The sequence below is a fragment of the Lynx canadensis genome, chromosome F1, assembly GCF_007474595.2.
Source record: "Lynx canadensis isolate LIC74 chromosome F1, mLynCan4.pri.v2, whole genome shotgun sequence".
NCBI classification, from domain to species: Eukaryota; Metazoa; Chordata; class Mammalia; order Carnivora; family Felidae; genus Lynx; species Lynx canadensis.
Genome location: NC_044319.2, coordinates 292,933 through 311,610, shown reverse-complemented (window position 1 = coordinate 311,610; position 18,678 = coordinate 292,933). Strand labels below are relative to the sequence as shown.

The 18,678-nt window shown below is 49.3% G+C and overlaps 2 protein-coding genes across 3 annotated transcripts in view; one reads left to right on the top strand and one right to left on the bottom strand.

Moving 5' to 3' along the window:
* Positions 1–18,678, bottom strand: part of DISP1 (dispatched RND transporter family member 1) — a 190,594-nt gene that overhangs the window by 77,136 nt on the left and 94,780 nt on the right. The gene's annotated exons all lie outside the window — the stretch shown is intronic.
* LOC116737859 (early nodulin-75-like) lies at positions 14,279–17,860 on the top strand. Its single transcript, XM_032591864.1, has 2 exons — positions 14,279–14,711; positions 17,745–17,860. The coding sequence occupies exons 1-2, from the start codon at positions 14,279–14,281 to the stop codon at positions 17,858–17,860; spliced, it is 549 nt and encodes a 182-aa protein (XP_032447755.1).

Below are 18,678 nucleotides of genomic sequence, written 5' to 3'. Positions count from 1 at the left end.
CACTTTTCACAGCATGGAAATAAATCTCTGCGATGCACTAAGTAAGTTCCAATCACCACTTTCTACTTTATTCCGCAACTTTAAAGTACAGTTGCAAGTCTGAAGCACAGTACTTTTCAGCATTCCTGCTTTAAACATCCAGTCGCGCGGGCTGAGTCCTGCAGACGTCAGAGTCCAAGGTCACGGCTGCATCCGGCTTGTCCCCGTCCCGGCACACGTCAGTCCTCGCGAACCCGCGTCCCCGTGCCTCGGCTGTCTTTCTGGCTCACACGCTCGGGCGAACCCTCAAGTTACCAGGCAGGTGCGACAAGAGTGTACTGGACTTTAGGCACCTGGCTTTGCTCCCCTGCGGTCTCTTGAGCCTGGGGACACAGTTCAGAAGAAAGGCTGGGCCAACACGGCAGGCCGCCCTAGACGGTACCAGGAACGTGGGGGGCGCCAGCGGCCACGGTACGAAGGCAGGAAGTCTGGGCCGGGCAGAGAGGCCGCAGGCCGGAGCTCAGGCTTCGGGGGGCAGCAGGAGCGCAAGTGGGGGGACGGCACAGGGAGGCAGAAGGGACTCTGCGGTTTCCACGCCGTAATCTGACGGAGCGGTCAGCTCGGCTTCCACAACTTACTGGACAAGAAACGCGAGTGGGAAACTCCGTGACACTGGGCGGACCTAAGAGTCCCCGCAGAGGTGCGACAAAGGGCCCTCGGCACCGTGGTCTCGAGATTCCCACCAGGTTGTTTCCTCACAGCCCCATCAGGTCTGCTATAATCCGGGACCCACGGGGGCTGCGGGAGGTCCCGCCCCTGCCGTCCTCAGGGGACAGTGCCTTCCACCTGCAGGAGAGACACCCCCTCGGCCCTTGCTCTACCGGTGCCGCGTCTGCACGGACTGCCCGCAAACCACCTCCCTCCCTTTGCTCCTTGGTGCAGACACACCTTCTGGACAACCCCAGGAGAAACGGCAGCAGCCTTGGGTTTGGGGAAGACGCCCGTGCCCTTCGGTTATACTAATCCCTAGGCAGTCCAAGGTCACCTGATGGGCAACGGGGAAACTGGTTCTACCCCTAAGTTAAGATAACACAGAGAGACGGAGGCTTTCAAACTACCCGATCACGAGGAAAGAAGAAAACACAACTTGGGAACACGGAATTAAAGAAAAGCCAGAAACAAGCTCCTGAGCCAGTCACTCTTGACTTTTAAAGAAAGGTATATACCGCGCTCATTTACAGCAGACAAATCGCTAGGATCCGCCTGGAAAAAAGTCCGCTAAGAAGGTGCCATCGCACTTCTCTTGGTACAGAGGCTCTCGCACGCCGTGAGAAGGGCTCCAAACAACCCCAAGAGCCCCCACGGCCGAACCACCCTCAGCGCGAGTCCCGAGTTTCACCACTGCCGTGGAGCGGAGCGGGACGCCAGCGGAGCTGGGCGCGGCCGAATCTCCTCCCCTCTCTCCCCAGGCGACCGACTCGCAGCCTCGTCCCCTTTCTCCGCCCAGCGCCGAGCATCCACACCTGCTCTGGCCAAGCGCCATGCTGCGAGAGCTGGGGCTTTTATGCTGGAGCGATTCGACTCACGCCTCCTGTCCACACGCTTCGGAGACCAGGAGGGAGTCCCGCGCTCTGACCGACTTCATCCACCCCGGTATTACTTCCTAATCCGCCCACGTAATCCTCTGCGGGATAACCTTTCTTCTTGTTGATTCCATTTTTTACTATCTCCTCTGGGGGGTTGTGGGCACGGTGAACACTCTTATTTCACAGGCTGTAAATTTTCTTAATTTTGTTCTCACCCTGGAGTAACAGCTCAGGAGGGCACAAACTCTACGCACCGTTCTTCCTCCTCAGTGCCGCCCGGTTATCACTTCCCCGTCTCCTGGCATCCGTGCTGCCGATGACCAGTCCGTTCACGGCCTCCCCTCTCAGCGAGGGCTCTTCCCCCCCGGGTCGCCGTAAGATCTGCCCCTCAGGTCTGGCGCAGTCCTACAGAGTTCCAAGACGCGAGTGCGCCTGTATTTACCACTTGCACCTGGAATGCACCGCTGACCCGCTGGCTCCCGTCTTGCATCAGTTCTGGAAGACACGCGGGGGGTGCTATCCCAGACTTTCTCTTGCAATCTCGAGAGCGCGGCTGGGGGACATGCTCCTTAATGCGAGCTTTGGCCATCAGCTTTGCAGGGCCACTTTCATGGGAGGGACTGTTGTTTTGGCCTGGCTTCCTTCCTTCCTTCCTCCCCCCTGCGTGTGCTCACATGGTTGTCCTTGTTTCCTTCCTTCCTTCCTCCCCCTACGTGTGCTCACACGGTCGCCTGCACGTATCTCCTCTGCCAGCCTGATACCGCTCACGTATTTGCCCTGCAGCAGATAACAGCACGGGTAAGGCTCCAGTTCTGTGGGGGCGTCAGGCACAGTGCAGCCAGCGGACCATGGGCCTCGTCTCTGGTCACTCAACTCTGTGTTCACCCCCACGTTCTTCCCCTGGTTCGCAACTTCCAACACCATGTGCCCAACACATGGGCAGAACCACTCAGCGTCCGGGGGGGGGGGGGGAGTGGGGGCGGGGGAGGACTCTTGCTTCCACTCGTTCCTGCGAGCAGTGAGCCCGGCCCAGCCTGGCCCCCGTGCAGCAGCCAAGGAGCAGTCTAGCACCTTCCTGCTTCTGGCCGGGAGACTGGCGAGCTCACAGTTCCAGTCCCACTCACGACTTCCCATCGCTGATCACCTTACGGTCTTTGAGGTGTCTGTCTTGATTTTGAGGCTGGCCGGGTCATTTCGGTTTTCTCTTTTGCGCTCTGTCATTGGCACGTGGAGGACGGTGCCCAAAACAAGGCCTATTGTGCCTGCTGGTCTGAGCTCTCCGGTCCACCGGCACGGGGCCTACTACAGAATGGGGTTTCGATAAATAGCTTTCACAAGGTAAGCACAAGTAAATGTGCTTGTGTCCAAATATGTCCATGGAATCTCGAATCCTAATAGGAGAGCATTAACACAATCCTGTGGCATACACTTTTTACTCGCTTGATTAAAACCAGCCATGTCTATGCCAGCCGAACGAACAGAACAACACCCTGTATAATTCATAGTGAGCTTGAAACAGTTACAAGTTCTAAGAACAGGAGCAAACTGACGGGTGTAAAACACTAAGCACAGTTCCTGACCCGTCTCCTCCTGACTTCTTCCTTCTCTACACGTAAGGGGTCACTGGAGACACAGTCCTAAGGAAAATCCATCTTGGATTGGAAACTGAAATTAACAGGAATCGACTCAAACTGGTTTAGCCCACATCATTCTCAGATGTAACGCAGCCCAAGAACCTTTTTGCAGGAGGGGAATACTATGAGGGAAAACAGGGTTTCCAACCAATGTGAGGCCATCGAGACGCAGTGTATCTGCAACGTGTGGTATATTAACACCACAAAAAGAAGAGTAATAATCCCCGGGAATCCTCAAAAAAAAAAAAAAAAAAAAAAAAAAAGGAAAAAGAAAGAAAAGAGAGAAAGAAAAAAGGTCAAAGAATAAAAACTCTTCAGAGGTCTTTAGCACCGAGAAAACGGTCTTTGATTTTGGAAAAGGCTTCCATTTATTTTACATTGAAATATTTTTGGTATCGAGAAATTAATTTATTAGATTACTGATTTCAAAATAAATAATGCTTTAGGATATCCCACTGGCATCCATTTAACTCTCTGGGCATCACACAACACTTCTGATGTGGAGATGTTTGGGTTTGGAGCAAACAGTCAAGAAAGAATTCTTGAGAAGGGCGCCTGGTGGCTCAGTCAGTTAAGCGTCCAAATCTCGGTTTCAGCTCAGGTCATGATCTCACAGTTCGTGAGTTTGAGCCCTGCGTTGGGCTCTGAGCTGACAGCGTGGAGCCTGCTTGGGATTCTCTCTCCCTCACTTTCCATCTTGCCCCTCCCCTCCTTGGGCTGTCTCTCTCTCTGTCTCTCAAAATAAATAAATAAACAAACAAACTTAAAAAAAAAAAAAAGAATTCCTGATCCTCGGCTGTTCCCTAATGAGCCTACCGATCCCATAATCCCTGGATGACCCGTTTGGAACACAGGCTTCTACTCCTCACCAGGAGAGTGTGATTTAGGGATGTGTGTTTCTAACAGGCTTCTGGTTAGCTTCTGGTCATCTGTTCCAAACTCCTCTCTTTCCCAACCAGGCAAACCCTTTTACACTCTGGCCACCTCGGCTCTCACTCTGCTAGAAGGTTCCCTGATGTGCCAATGAATAGTCAATATTTTATCAACCCTTATTTATTCACTAAGTCAATAAATATTTAGAGGTACCTGGGATATGTTAGTCACCATGCTTAGTGCTGTGAAAAATACTGAGGTCAAAACCTTCCATAACTAACCTCACGCCATCCATCTTAGAAGTTAAATTGTTTACACAAGCAAGAAATAAGTTCTCCCAAAGCATTCTGAATGGGTTTTCCAGGAGTGGAAATAGATACATAGTGTATCTGCTAGAGTCTCTTTCCTGGCCTTCTTATAACTTAGTATCCATTTTAAAGAGTTTTTGAAAGAGTTGAGGGAATAATAAAGATTCCACCATGTACAGGCTAAACAGATCTGTAGTCTCACTAGCAGGCTTCAGTAATTACAAATGGATGCTGGGTTTTCTCTCCAGATAGAAGGAAACGAAAATATTCGAGCACGGAAAATAAGCCTCCCATCTTGGTATTTCTGGAGTTTCACGGCACAAAACAGCTCAAAAGTTAGACAAAAGGATGAAACCACTCACTGCCTGTTAAATTCTCCAGATGATGTATTTTTACAGATAATAACACAGCGATACATATTCAGTGGGAACAATTTACTCTTTTGAATTCACAAAGTCCTATGAGCACATTTTTAAATTTGCTTTTACTCGTGCTTAATTTTTAAATAATATTCATATTCTAGGGCAAATCTTAATGAAGTCATTCAAGTTATCCAAAACTAATAAGTCCGTGGAATAAATGGAATTATTAACGATAAAGGAAGCTTTCACAGAGACCCAAGTAAGTCAATTTTGTAATTTTATTAAAGCATGACAGAAGAGCCCATGTGAATGCAATAAAGTTTAATGGAAACTCAGTCTGGTCCTAAGAGCAGGCACAGTATGCAATGAAAGCATAAAGTGTAAATAAATAGTCTTACAGAAGGTCTCTATTTCCTCAGGAGTCAGCCAACATCTACTCATGACCAAATTTATGTAGTCAGAGCTTGTGGATAGCTAAAGTGACGCTGTATGTTGTTTATATAGTCTGCATTTGAAACATGAAGTTATTCTTTAATTAGCATTGCTACGCCAGAGTTAACGGCTGCATGAAAATGAGGCTCATTACATGATTCTGTAAGTGTGCCCCGTAATAAGTGACATTACCACACAGCTGTGTAAACATATTTACCATGCCGTGTTCTTTTACCACAGGTGTAGACTTTCTACTCCGAGCATCAGGAATACGTATCCCAGACTAGCCTGGTTTAGCATTACCAGCGAAGGGAAAAAATATTTCTTAGACGATTTAACTATCTGTACAATATAAAATATTGACCCAACAGAACATTTCATGTCGTAATACAACTTTTTTTTAATTAAAAAATTTTTTAATATTTATTTTTGACAGGGAGAGACAGAGCATGAGCGAGGGAGGGGCAGAGAGAAAGGGAGACACAGAATCGGAAGCAGGCTCCAAGGCTCCGAGCTGTCAGCACAGAGCCCGACAGGGGGCTCGAATTCATGAACCGTGAGATCACTACCTGAGCCGAAGTCTGATCTTAACCGATGAGTCACCCAGGTGCCCCAATACAACTTATTTTTGTATTTTTATGCCCCAACTTATCCCTAAAAGGGTTTATGGTAGCTACTTAATTCCTTTATTTTAGATATATTAACAATTAAATCTTCATCTAAACAGTCAGTAACATGAGTCTTAAATAATCTGATTTGCATTACCAGCACGCATCACTCGCAACATGAGTATATTTTGTTTTGCTAGTAAAATATCATTATAAAGAGGTGAAATGTTCCAATAATATAATCAACTAGGAATCACTGTATTAGGTACAACTAAGTCCCTGAATAACCAAAAATAAACGACCCTTTCTAAATGCAATACGAAGTGTCTAAGAAGGAAACTTGTAGCCTTTTGCACATCAAGAAGGGTAACGCATCACCTGATAAACTCTACAAGCTAGGGTACACACAGCGTGCTCGGTACGTTCAGAACAAAACGGCTCGGTGAGGCACGACTTCTTACAAAGATCTCTCAAAAGCACGGCTTTTGGGGAGCTCCAAAAAAACTGTAGTTTCTACCTAAAAATTCAGCAACTTCCGTCTTGGAGATTATTTTTCACTTTCGGATTGCAACCCTCCCCCCCCCCCCCCCCCACTGTACCTTCTACGTTTCACGTGATTTCTACAGATGTGCAACCCTCAATAAAGGGCATGAGAGCCCTTTCCAGCTGGGGCCCAACACCCGTCGGCCTCACCCTTCCTGACCAGGGGAAGAAAAGAGGCAGACCTTCCGTTTCCGTGGAAGGACCTGAACCATACACATAGCAGTGCGCATGCCAGGTTGTGCTTGATCTGAACACACACAGCGGAGGGGACAAGGCCAACGAGAGCTGCATTCAAGCACAAACTCGATGTTTATTCACACTGCGGTCTGGCCCGCGGGGCGCCCGGACACGGGTTTTCCGAGGCGCGGGAGCGGCTCCCTCCCCAGCCTCTGAGCAAACGTCCCAGCCTGGGAACGTCTCTGGCACCTGATGAGTCTAACATTTAGAGGATTAATGTTGAGAATACTGGGAAGGTAATGCCAAATGTCTCTGGCGCCTTCTAACTTCACACAGTGCAGCTAAGGTCACACCACACCTAAGATGTCCCCACACTGACCAACCGCCAAGGCCGCCGAAGGGACAGGAGCTCACCGGGCTTGCGTGCCCTCGCTCGTCCCGGAAGGACCGCGCCGGAACTTAAGCAGCTTGTTCTGTTAACACACGTGCTCCAAATTCTTCCCTTATTAGTAGATACGCTTAAGGGCACAATGTTACATTTCCATATTTACTTGTTACAACGAACGCTAATTTAAATAGACCAAGATATTCGCCCATTTCTTGGCCCGTGTTGACGCTCACCTCTGGTATTTGCATCCGGGCTCACTTCCCTGCCCGCGGAAGCGAATGGTTCTGGGGCTCTTTTGGCACAAATCTCGGGACAGCACACGTGCTCGGCGTCTGCAGGTCTCCGAAGGTCTCACGTCTGCTGTTCAGTGATCTCGCTCCGTGCTCTGGAGGAACGGTTCTCCCACAGCCCTCGGCGTCTGTTGGCAAGTGTCTGCTGTCGGTCTCAGGAAGGACACCTACTTTGTCTCTCGTCATTGTTGGCATCTCCTTCTTTTCTTCCGGAGCCCGGGCTCTTCAAACCTCGCACAAACCCTCCCCCACCCTCACGGTGGGTCCCCAGCCTCGGTTTCTAGTTTACTGGGAATAACGAGCAATCGGCAGCGACATCGCGGCCCCCGCCCCCCGCCCCCCCCCCCCGGCGCCTGTGTGCAGGTCAGCTCTCTGACGTCCCCCCTGCTTCTACAGATAAACTGTCCTCATGCCTAAAACTAACCGGACGCTTGCGTGCGAGCTACCTTCCTCTCACCAGCACGGAGCGCTGCCGAAGACCCTCGGGAACTTCTCCCTCTCTGCTGGGTCGTTCCCACTCGTTCACAAATACGCTGTTACTTTCTCCATTTTAAACATAACAAGACAAATATAAAACCTCCCTTGAGCGAATGCTCTGATTCCCAGACAAAACCCCCAACTTCAGCTTGGCTCGGATCACAGGTGAGATCCCACTTGAGACCATGGCTCACTACTTCCATACCGATCTAACTCTTCAAGTGAGTTATTACCCTGCCTTAAAAGCCTCTTCTGGAAGGAACCAAGATGTGTTTCAGTAGATGGATGGATTGATGACATGCGTGCGGCCCCTGCAGACAAGGGGACGTTGTTCGGCACTAAAAAGAAACGACCTTTCGGGCCACGAAAAGGCATGGAAGGCGCTGCGTCGAAGCAGCCAGGCTGAAAAGCTACACACTGTAGACTTCCAACCGTAGGACGTTTGGAAAAGGAAACACGATGGAGACAGTAAAAAGATCAGCGGTCGAGGAGGCAGGGGGTGAAGCACAGAGGTCTTGGGGGGCAGTGAGAACACTCTGTGACACTCTAATGACGGACATGCGCGTGTCCAACTCCAAGAACGGGCCCCAGCGTACACGACCGTGGCCTCTAGGTGATGATGTGTCAGTGCGGGTGCGTCCACTGTCCCATCTGGGGAGGAGTGTCCACAGTCAGGGAGGCTGTGCCCGGTCGGGGTGGGGGCACACGGGAGGTCTCTGTACCTCCCTCTCAAGTTTGCTAGGAAACTAAAACTGCTAGAACAAACTGTATTTTTTTTACATGAAGTTCTGGGTCATTTGGGTCATTGTTTTCATCTGAAGTGTAACTACAGTCAAGTTTCAGTTTTCCACACAGACTACGCAGTTACCTGCCATCCAGTTTGCAAACCTGGTGAAGGACACCACTTTCCATGTTCCGGTTAGTTCATTACTCAGTAGGGTCTCCAACAGAAGAAAGAAAACAGAAACCAAGAAAGACAACACATGAAGGGTCTGGCGGAAGTGAAGACAACTCTCCAACCAGACTTTCTCTTTATGTCTCATCTACTCACGTGCACAGCCAAACGACCCGCGTCATGTGACCGTGTATGGATGACGTCAGTAACGGTTCAATAAATAGGGCCTTGTTTACTCCTCACGCTTCCCGGAAGAAGTCCCATGATTACCTTCATGTCACGAACGCGAGAAGAAGTTTACAAAACTCATCCCCCAGGTGCACAATGACAACGCAGCAGAATTGACTTTTTTTTAATTTATTTTTTATTTTTATTTTTTTTAGAATCGACTTTTAAACGCAGGCACGTGAGCCCAGAGTCCAGACCCAACCACTGTGGAGTCTGTGTCCACCCTGCGGGTTAGCGTTTGCAAGGTGACGTACGCTATCTAACACGTGGGCCCTGTTGGGGTCTTAGGAACCACACTGCCTAAATTTTACTTGCTTTAGTCTTACTAATTTACCTAACGAGACAGCATATATTGTACTTGTTATGAAACTTCATAGTAAAATTATCCGAACTCTTCAAGTCAGAAACCTTTCAGGTATGAAAAATTGAACTAAGGCAACAGACAAGCTCTATGTAGTACCTACATTAAATGTATTCTCGGGGCGCCTGGGTGGCGCAGTCGGTTAAGCGTCCGACTTCAGCCAGGTCACGATCTCGCGGTCCGTGAGTTTGAGCCCCGCGTCGGGCTCTGGGCTGATGGCTCAGAACCTGGAGCCTGTTTCCGATTCTGTGTCTCCCTCTCTTTCTGCCCCTCCCCCGTTCATGCTCTGTCTCTCTCTGTCCCAAAAATAAATAAACGTTGAAAAAAAAAAATTAAAAAAAAAATGTATTCTTGCTCTAGTTAAATAATCTTACTCCTTTAAACCAGATAATATAAAATAAGGCCCTCACCCTTTGTGATGAGGACATAAGTAAAATGGAGATTTTATCACTGAAAATTTGATCAACATAGAAATTGGATTGAATGCCCACAATGCAGAAATCACAGATGATAATTCATCAGCTAAGAAGACACGGTCTGATTTTCTCAGGCAGATACTGAAAGAAAACAAGTAACTTTTAAAACGGTTTTAAATATCCTCTGGCCGTTAGAATCTGAGACTCTGTTTTCTTGATTTTCTCCCTAAATCAACAGGTTGAAAATTTCAGGAGACAGCACAACGACGTGGAAAGACTGTATTAAACATAATTTCTGGGGCACCTGGGTGGCTCAGTCAGTTAAGCATCTGACTCTTGACTTCAGCTCAGGTCATGGTCTCACGGTTTGTGGGTTTGAGCCCCGTGTCGGGATCTGTGCCGACAGCTCGGAGCCTGGAGCCTGTTTCGGATTCTGTGTCTCCCTCTCTCTCTGCCCCTCCCCTGCTCCCCCTCAAAAATAAACATTAAAAAAAAAAAAGAACTATAAACTAGCTAATAATTGGCATTTGTTTTTCAACAAAATCACTTTTCCTCTTTCAAGAACAATCTATGCCACATAAACACAAAGTTGATACTTCAGTAATGGTGTCCCTCCCTCAACTGCCCTGTGAGCTCGGTCTTTTAAAAATAACGTCCCTCCTGGGGGGCTCAGTCTGTTGAGTGTCTGACTCTTGATTTCAGCTCAGGTCATGATCCCAGGGCTGTGGGATCGAGCCCTGCATCAGGCTCTGTGCTGAAAGCATGCAGCCTGCTTGGGATTCTCTTTCCCTCTGCCCCTCTCCCCCACTCGCCCTCTCTCTCTAAAATAATAAATAAATAAAAATAATGCCCCTTAGAACCTCCAAAAAAGACATTTTAATACCAGCTTAAACTTTTAATACGTCAACTACTGAAGACTTTCTCCATTCAAAACAATGCTGATATCCCTGCAGTTAAATTTCCTCCATGAACCCTAAGCGATAACCAACCCCCAAGAAAGTGAGCAGGACTTTACAAGAAGGACCATTTAATAAGAAAGCTTATGTTTCCTCCCCAAAGTACTAGGCTAGTGAAAATCAGATGTCAACAATCCATGTGCAAGACATCCAGACACAGAGCAGAAGAGAAACATGACAGTAACCGTGCACCGTGGAGTGAAGACACACAGGGAAGGTTTGCTCTCGGGACTCAGATGAGACAGGAAATACTTTCTGGAACATAAATCCAAAATGAGCACGTTCATGTTTTTTAAGGCATGTGCATGTAGTTTAAGACACCAAGCACTTCAGCCTCTGAAAACACAGAAAAGTAATATAAGAATAAAACTGGTCCATGTGTTAAATACAGAAACCAGTCTGCTGAAAGCGAAGGCCGCAAATGTCGGGAAGTGTTTCCCGGAGAGAACGGGGCAGCCCTCAATTTCTGTGTCTCACCAGAACTATCAGGTGCGAAGTTAAACTATTCAGTGAACTGCCTCCTTGAAGGTTTAATACAACACCCTAGAAATACAGGCCAACTCCTCATAAATTTAACCAAATTCTTCTTAACAAATACATAAAACTAGACGCTACCAATAGTTTAATTATTTAAAACACAATTTCATGTTCTTAGTTCTAAACAACTTTATTGAAGTATAATTTACACTCAATAAAATGTATAAATTTCAAGCATAAAATTCAATGGGTTCTGACAAACGGGTGGACATGTCTTCGTAACTACTATCAAGATCAAGCTACAGACTATTATTTCTTACACCCTTTATAGCCAATCCCCCGACTCTATTCCACTCCAGGCAGCCACTGATGTAATTCCTTCATTCACAGATTACTCTTCCCTGTTCTAGAACTTGGCAAATGGATCCATAGAAAACATCCTCTGTGCTGAGTCTCCTTCATTCAATGGACATCTGGAGATCTGTCCGCACTCAACTGTCACTGCTGAGGAGGGCTGTGCTGCACGACTACTCACAATGTGTTCATTCTCCTCCTGACAGACATTTCCATTGTTGCCAGCTTTTGTCTCTCACAAATAACGCTGATAGCAACATCCATGAACAAGTCTTTCTGTGGACACACGTTTTCACCTCTTTTGGGTAAATGTGTAGGGATGGAACCACGTGTGTTTACTAAGGAACTGCCTATTTGCAAGTGGTTATGCTGTGTGTACTCTCCCATCGAAAACGTCCCCCCTGTTCTGCTTTCTCTCCAGTCTTTTTAACGTCAGCCATTCTGGAGCCTATATCTTGCTGTGAATTTTATTTTATTTTTTAGATTTCATTTTTAAGTAATCTCCATACCCAACGTGGGGCTCGAACTTACAACCCCAAGATCAAGAGTCACACACTACAGGGAGCCAGGCTCCCCCTCATTGTGAACTTTAAATAACTGAAGTGTCTTTTCCAGTCTGCCCATTTTTTTTAATTGTCTTATTATTGTATTATTAACGTTCTTTAAATATTCTAGATACAAGCAGACGTTGCCTCACTTTATGCCCTGTTTTTTTCATTTTTTGAATAACTTTTGAAGGCAGAAACGTATACAGTCTTAAGTCCAAATTATCAAAACCTTTTTTTTTATCACATGAATAGTGGTTTTCTTTGTCCTAGGAAGTTGTTATGGTCTGAATGTTTGTGTCCGCTCCCCCCAAATTCATATGTTAAATCCTAATGTAATGATACCAGGAGGTGGGCCCTTAGGAGGTGATCAGGTCATGTGGACAAGGCCCTCGTGAATGGGATCAGTGCCCTTACACAAGCGAGCCCAGAGAGAACACTGGTCCCTTCTGCCACATAAGGACACAATGAAAATTTCATCACCAGAAGACAGCTCGACCCCACCTGCACCCTGACCTTGGTCTTCCAGCTTCCAGGACGGTGAGAAAATCTGTTGATAAGCCACTTCAATCTGCCCTGCTTTGTTACAGAAGCTTGAATGGACTAAGACAAAAATCTTTGCCTACTCTAAGTTCACAAAGACTATGTTTCGTTCTGTAAGTTTTGGTTTTAGGTTTTATAACATTTAGGTCTACGATCTACTTTCAAAAAACGGTATTTGCTGTGAGGCAGAGGTCAAGGGTTGTCCAACCCCCCCCCCCCCCCCAAGAGATCCACTTAGTCCAGCATCGCAAGAGGTTGAAAAGACTGATCTTTCTCCATGGAACAACTCTGGCGCTTTTGTTGAAAAATCAGCTGGCCACATATGTTTGTGGATCTATTTCTGGACTCTGTATTCTATTCTATTTATCTGTTTGTCTCCATCAGTCGTGCTCTTTTAAAGAGGCGAACTGCACATGATTTCCTCCGTCTTGGTCTAAGGAGTCAGAACGAGGGCTACTGCTGGTAGTAAGGGATAGTAACAGACTGAGAAAAATGGCAAGAGTGTGTATTTCAGTATTTAAAAATGATCACTTACTTTTAAAATAATAATATAAGCCAAGGGGACTCACTCTGTGAAGGCTCATCATTAACCCTTTCACAATTTCCCCGAAGTGCTTCCCCTGGCCTTCAACTGGACCGCGCTCCCTCAGGCTCCTCCGTGGTCGGCCGTCTCCAACCATAGCACGCCTGGCCCGTCACAATCCAGAGTGCCCGTGGGGGAGGGGCAGAGAGAGGGGAAACACAGAAGCAGAAGCAGGCTCCAGGCTTGAGCTGTCAGCTCACAAACCGTGAGATCATGACCTGAGCTTAACTGACCTCATGAGCCACCCAGGTGCCCATTTTTTCAAGTCATTTTTTTTTAATGAAAATTTCAAAATACACAAAACCGTGACGGCCTTGACCTTTGTTTCATGACAAATGATCCAGATATAGAAATATTCCCTTCATTTTGCACACATGGTGTAATCTCTAAGTCGGGCATTTGGGTACATTTTGCTTCATTTAAACCCGTTTCCTTTTTTGTTTTCTTAAAATGTCAGGTAGCTGACATACGGTGTAATACTAGGTTTGGACGTACCACACAGTGATCCAAACACGTCCACACGTCAACCCGTGCTCCTCACAACAGGTGCACGCCCTCACTCCCGTCCCCCCACCCCCTCCCCTGTGGTGACCAGCAGTGTGTTCTCTATGGTTAAGAGTCTGTTTCTGGGGCGCCTGGGTGGGTCGGTTAAGTGTCCGACTTCGGCTCAGGTCATGATCTCCTGGTCTGTGAGTTCGAGCCCGCGTCGGGCTCTGTGCTGACAGCTCGGAGTCTGGAGCCTGCTTCGGATTCTGTGTCTCCCTCTCTCCCTGCCTCTCCCCTGCTCGTGTGCTCTCTCTCAAAAATAAACAAAAGACAGTTTCTTGGATTACTTTTTGTTGTTGTTGTTGTTCACTTGTTTTGTTTCTTAAATTCCACATCCGTTTCCTTTTTTAACAGTGAAATTATTTTGTCTGCTTGCCCTGGTTGTGGCCTTGCCGGTAAGGTCGACCTTGCTTTGCTAACTGACTCTGTAGATCGGATTCCATGCCCCGTCGGAGTGTTCCACAGCCACACGCACACCTTCCTGCATCTGTTCCCCGAGAGCATTTACAGTAATCAAGTCACAGTAATCGGAGCCTGTAGCCAGTGCCAAGCCCTGGAAACCCGCAGCACGCACACTCAGGTGGTGTTCAATAACGTAACGTTTGAATCTGCTAGAGAGAGAACGGCACGTCCAGACTGTCCGCTTGCGAACGCACTTGGCTGCGAACATTTGTTCCCTCCTGGAACCCCCCTCACTGGACTCAGGCCAAGTCCACTATGCGAGCGCGCTTGTTACCCGTGTTTGCTCCGCCGACAACAGCCGCGGCTGACCACACGTGGGAACGCGCGCCCCCGCCGCACGACCGCGCGCCCCCGCCGCACGACCGCGCGCCCCCGCCGCACGACCGCGCGCCCCCGCCGCGAGCGCGCGCCGCCGCAGACCGCGCGCCCCCGCCGCACGACCGCGCGCCCCCGCCGCACGGACCGCGCGCGCCCCCGCCGCACGGATCCCGCGCGCCCCCGCGCACGACCGCGCGCCCCCGCACGCACGACTACGCGCCCCCGCTCGCTGCGCGCTCCCGTCCGCGTCCCGGGAACACGCCCCGGGCGCGCCGCCGGGGCCCACGTTTCCTGCTCCGGTTCGGGGCCTGCGGTCAGCGGGACCCGTGGCACCGGCGCCTCGGCCCGGCTGCCAACCCGCCGGCGGAGGGTGAGAGTGTTGTCCGTTCTCCCGATTTCTCCACCCGGGGAAGCGGGAAGCGACGACCGCCTCTGTTCCGCGTCTCCACCTCCCAGCACCGCCCATCTGCTCGCCTTCCCACAGCACCGTCTGGCCTCGCGGGTCCGTGCCCCTGCCCCCCCCCCCCGCAGGCCGCAATATTTCTCTGTGCAAGTGTGCAAATGTGCACTTTACACACACACTCACTTGTACTCCTTCCGCCTCGCCATCTTCTCTTCCGTCCCCAACACACAAAAGCCTGGTTTCCACTCTCACCTCCTACACGGGCGGGTCTTTGACCTCAAATCTCTTCTCAGCTGCCCGACTCGACCTCCGCCTGGCATCTGACCCCATCGGCCCGTCCCTCCTTCCCGGCACACCTCGAACTCGGTTTTCTGACCAGCGTTCCATCCAGGTATTTCTTTTTTTCTAAGTTTAAGTATTTATTTGAGAGAGAGAGAGAGAGAGAGAGAGAGAGAATCACAAGCAGGATCCGCGCTGTCGGCAGAGAGCCCGATGTGCGTCGAACCCACAAACCATGAGATCGTGACCTGAGCCAAAACCAAGCGTCAGACGCCCCTGCAACCAGGTGTTTCTACCTCATGTCGCTCTCTGCCATTTCGTGGGCTTCTTGTTCCGACACCTTCCTCACACGGGCTCTCCTCACGTGCCATCCCAGCCCTCCCGTCGGAGACACTGTTCCTGAGTGAGTTTAGCCAAGTCTGACCCCGAATGCCCTGAGCCCAGGTCCTTCTCTGGAGCCTCAGCCTCTCTCCTGGTCGACACGCACAAACTTCTGTCTACTGGATGTTGCCACCTGGAAATTTTCCTTCAGGCCATGCCCCGGGCCCACGTGGCCTCCATACCTGTCCCACCTTCAGAATGTTCTGGGGCCACCTCACTGCATGTGCTCCCCAGTCCGTCCTTAAGTGAGCCACGCTTCTTTCCAACACAAGACCCTCACGTGCTGTCCTTCCTTCCTGACAAAAAGGTTTCCCCTCCCTCTTCATTCTGCAAACTCCTGGTGCTGTGGTTTAAACCGTGTCCCCCAAATGTATATACTGAAGCCCTAACCCGCAACGCCCCAGAATGTGACTTCATTTGGAAACAGGGCCAATACAGAGTAATTTCTCAGGATGAGGTCATACGACTGGTATCCTTATAAAAGGGGAAGCTTGGACACAGAACACGCACAGGGAGAATGCCCGTGTAAGGATGAAGGTGGAGATAGGGTGACGAGTGTACAAGCCAGAAACCCTAAGGACTGCCAACAAATCACTAGAAGCTGGAGAAGAGGACCCTCATCCCAGACTTACAGTCTCCAGACTGTAAGGCAACAATTCCGTATTGTTTACGCCACCCGGTCTGTGGCCTTGATATGGCGGCCCCTGGAGACCAGCACACCCAGCCAACATTCAAATCCGAGCTCAAATGTGACCTCCCCCAGGAATCTCTCCCGTCTCCCTGGAATGGACTGGTCCCCACCTCCTCACTGACACGGTCTCACAGGACTCTACTTTTCCTGCTCGGCATTTATCATATTTATGTGTGTGATTAGTCGTACTAGCATCTTCTAGAACGCAGAGCAGCCTAAAAGATCTAACAGATTAGCCCTCCCCATCTGTGAAGCACTGATCCCTCTCTGCAATTAGCTTAAGCACCCATTATTTACTGACTGCTTCTTCCTCCACGGACCACGACCCCAGCCTGCAGAACAGCGCCAGGTGCACGGCTGGTGTTCAAGAATTATCTGTTAAATGAACAGGTGATAAACAGTAAGAGATGTGTGTTCCACTCGCTTCTGATTGTGTCTCCAGCGCAAAATGTAACAAAAAGTCGGTCACAAAGAACGAAGTGGACAATTACATAGGCTGAATAAATGAGCCTGTTTAACAATGATGGGCAGTTCCTTATAAGGAAGCTATAATCAGTTAAAAATGGCTAAAGTCTGCAGATTGTAATCTTCTACATACTAAAGGAAATCTCTCTTAGTAATAATACACTATTCATCCTTCACTTCTGTTTTCCAGCTGATATTTAATATTTAAGAAGATTTGCCAACAGGGGACCTGGGTGGTTCAGTCGGTTAAGCGCCCGACTTCGGCTCAGGTCATGATCTCGGAGTTCACGAGTCCAGCGCTGACAGCTCGGAGCCTGGAGCCTGCTTTGGATTCTGTGTCTCCCTTTCTCTCTCTCTCTCTGCCCCTCCCCTGCTTGAGCTCTCTCTCTCTCTCTCTCTCTCTCTCTCTCTCTCAAAAATAAACATTAAAAAATAAAAAAAGAGTTCTTCTCAACAAAAGAACTCAAAACGCACAGCTCTCGGTTATGACTGATTTCAAAATGAGTTAGATTCGCAGGTACGAAACTTCTCAATAGATTGTTCCTTAAGGTTTCTGCTCTGAAACAGCAAAATAGAGGTTAAGAATTTTTTTTCAAGATTGTCAACAGTGAAAACTGTCTTCCTTTGAACGTTACATATTGCTGAGGTAACGCTGGCAACATTAAGAAAAACCTTTTTAGGGGAGCCTGGGTGGCTCAGCTGGCTGACTTTGGCCCAGGTCACGATCTCACGGTTCGTGGGTTCCAGCCCCGCGTCGGGCTCTGCGCCGACAGCTCGGAGCCTGGAGCTGCTTCGGATTCGGTGTCTCCCTCTCTCTCTGCCCCTCCCCCGCTCTGTCTCTCAAGAAAGACGCCGCGTACTCTTGAGAAGACGGTGTGTTCCACACACGTGTGCATACGGTGCACGTCCACGGAGACAATGGCTCCGTCTCGCTCACACGACGTAGCGGCCGGCACGTCACGTGTGAGGCTCACCCTAAAGCAGACACTGCCGGCGGCCTCCCTCCGCGGCGCACGCGTCTCTTCTCTTCGCAGCGGGTCGCTGCCTGGGGTCAGTCCAGAAAGCTGAGCCTTTACTGGGGATGGGCTCGAATGAAACGACGGGTATGAAAGGCCGGCTTGCTGCTGACCCTCAGGCAGACCGGACCCACTCGGACCCACTTTGCTGACCCTCCCCTCCCACAGCTGTGAGTTCCATCACCGACCTTTCAAAGACCAAGCAGCCCAGCCCCCCGGAGAGTCCCTGCGGAAGCCCCAATCTGAAGAAGGGCCAGAGCAGGGTCACTCCTGCCCTACAGTGACCTCTGAGCCCCACTCCCACCTGCTAAGGTAGGAAAATGCTGTTTCCATCCTCAGAGACATCATTATTTTGAGCATGAAAACATTAAACACAAGGGCAACGTGGTGTTTTTAAGTAATAAAGCAAAGGGAACCATCCACAGAACGAAATGGCAGCCTACTGAGTGGGAGAAGATATTTGCAGACCATGCATCTGCTAAGGGCCTAATATTCAAAATATGGAAAGAACGCACACAATTCAACAGAAAAAAAAAATGTGGTTTTAAAATGGGCAGACAAGCCGAATAGGCATGTTTCCACACAGGACACGCAGATGGCAACAGACACACGAAAAGATGCTCAATGTCACTCATCACGAGGGAGACGCCAATCAGAGCCACGATGAGGGAGATACCACCTCACGCCCGCCAGGATGGCCAAGATCAACGACCCGGGAAACAACAGGTGCTGGCGAGGCTGCGGAGAAAGGGGACCCCCCGTGCACCGTTGGTGGGAATGCACACGGGCGCGGCCGCTCTGGAAAACAGTGTGGAGGGTCCTCAGAAAGTTAACAACAGAACTACCCTACGACCCAGCAATCCCACTTCTGGGTACTCATCTGAAGAAAATGAGAAGGCTAACTTGAAAAGATATCTGCCCCCCCCATGTTCACTGTAGCACTATTTACGACCGCCCACGTGTCCACTGACAGACGACTGGATAGAGATCTGGCGTGCGTGCGTGCGTGCGTGTGTGTGTGTGTGTACATGTAATAACGGAATATTACTCAGCCATAAAAAAGTATGAAACCTTGTGATCTGCAACAACATGGATGGGCTGT

What these genes read in the sequence shown, in the direction of transcription:
- LOC116737859 (XM_032591864.1), top strand. Translation starts at nt 14,279, where the DNA reads ATGCGAGCGCGCTTGTTACCCGTGTTTGCTCCGCCGACAACAGCCGCG. An exon ending in TGCCAACCCGCCGGCGGAGG is followed by an intron (nt 14,712 to 17,744) that starts GTGAGAGTGTTG and finishes CCCCTCCCACAG; the next exon opens with CTGTGAGTTCCATCACCGAC.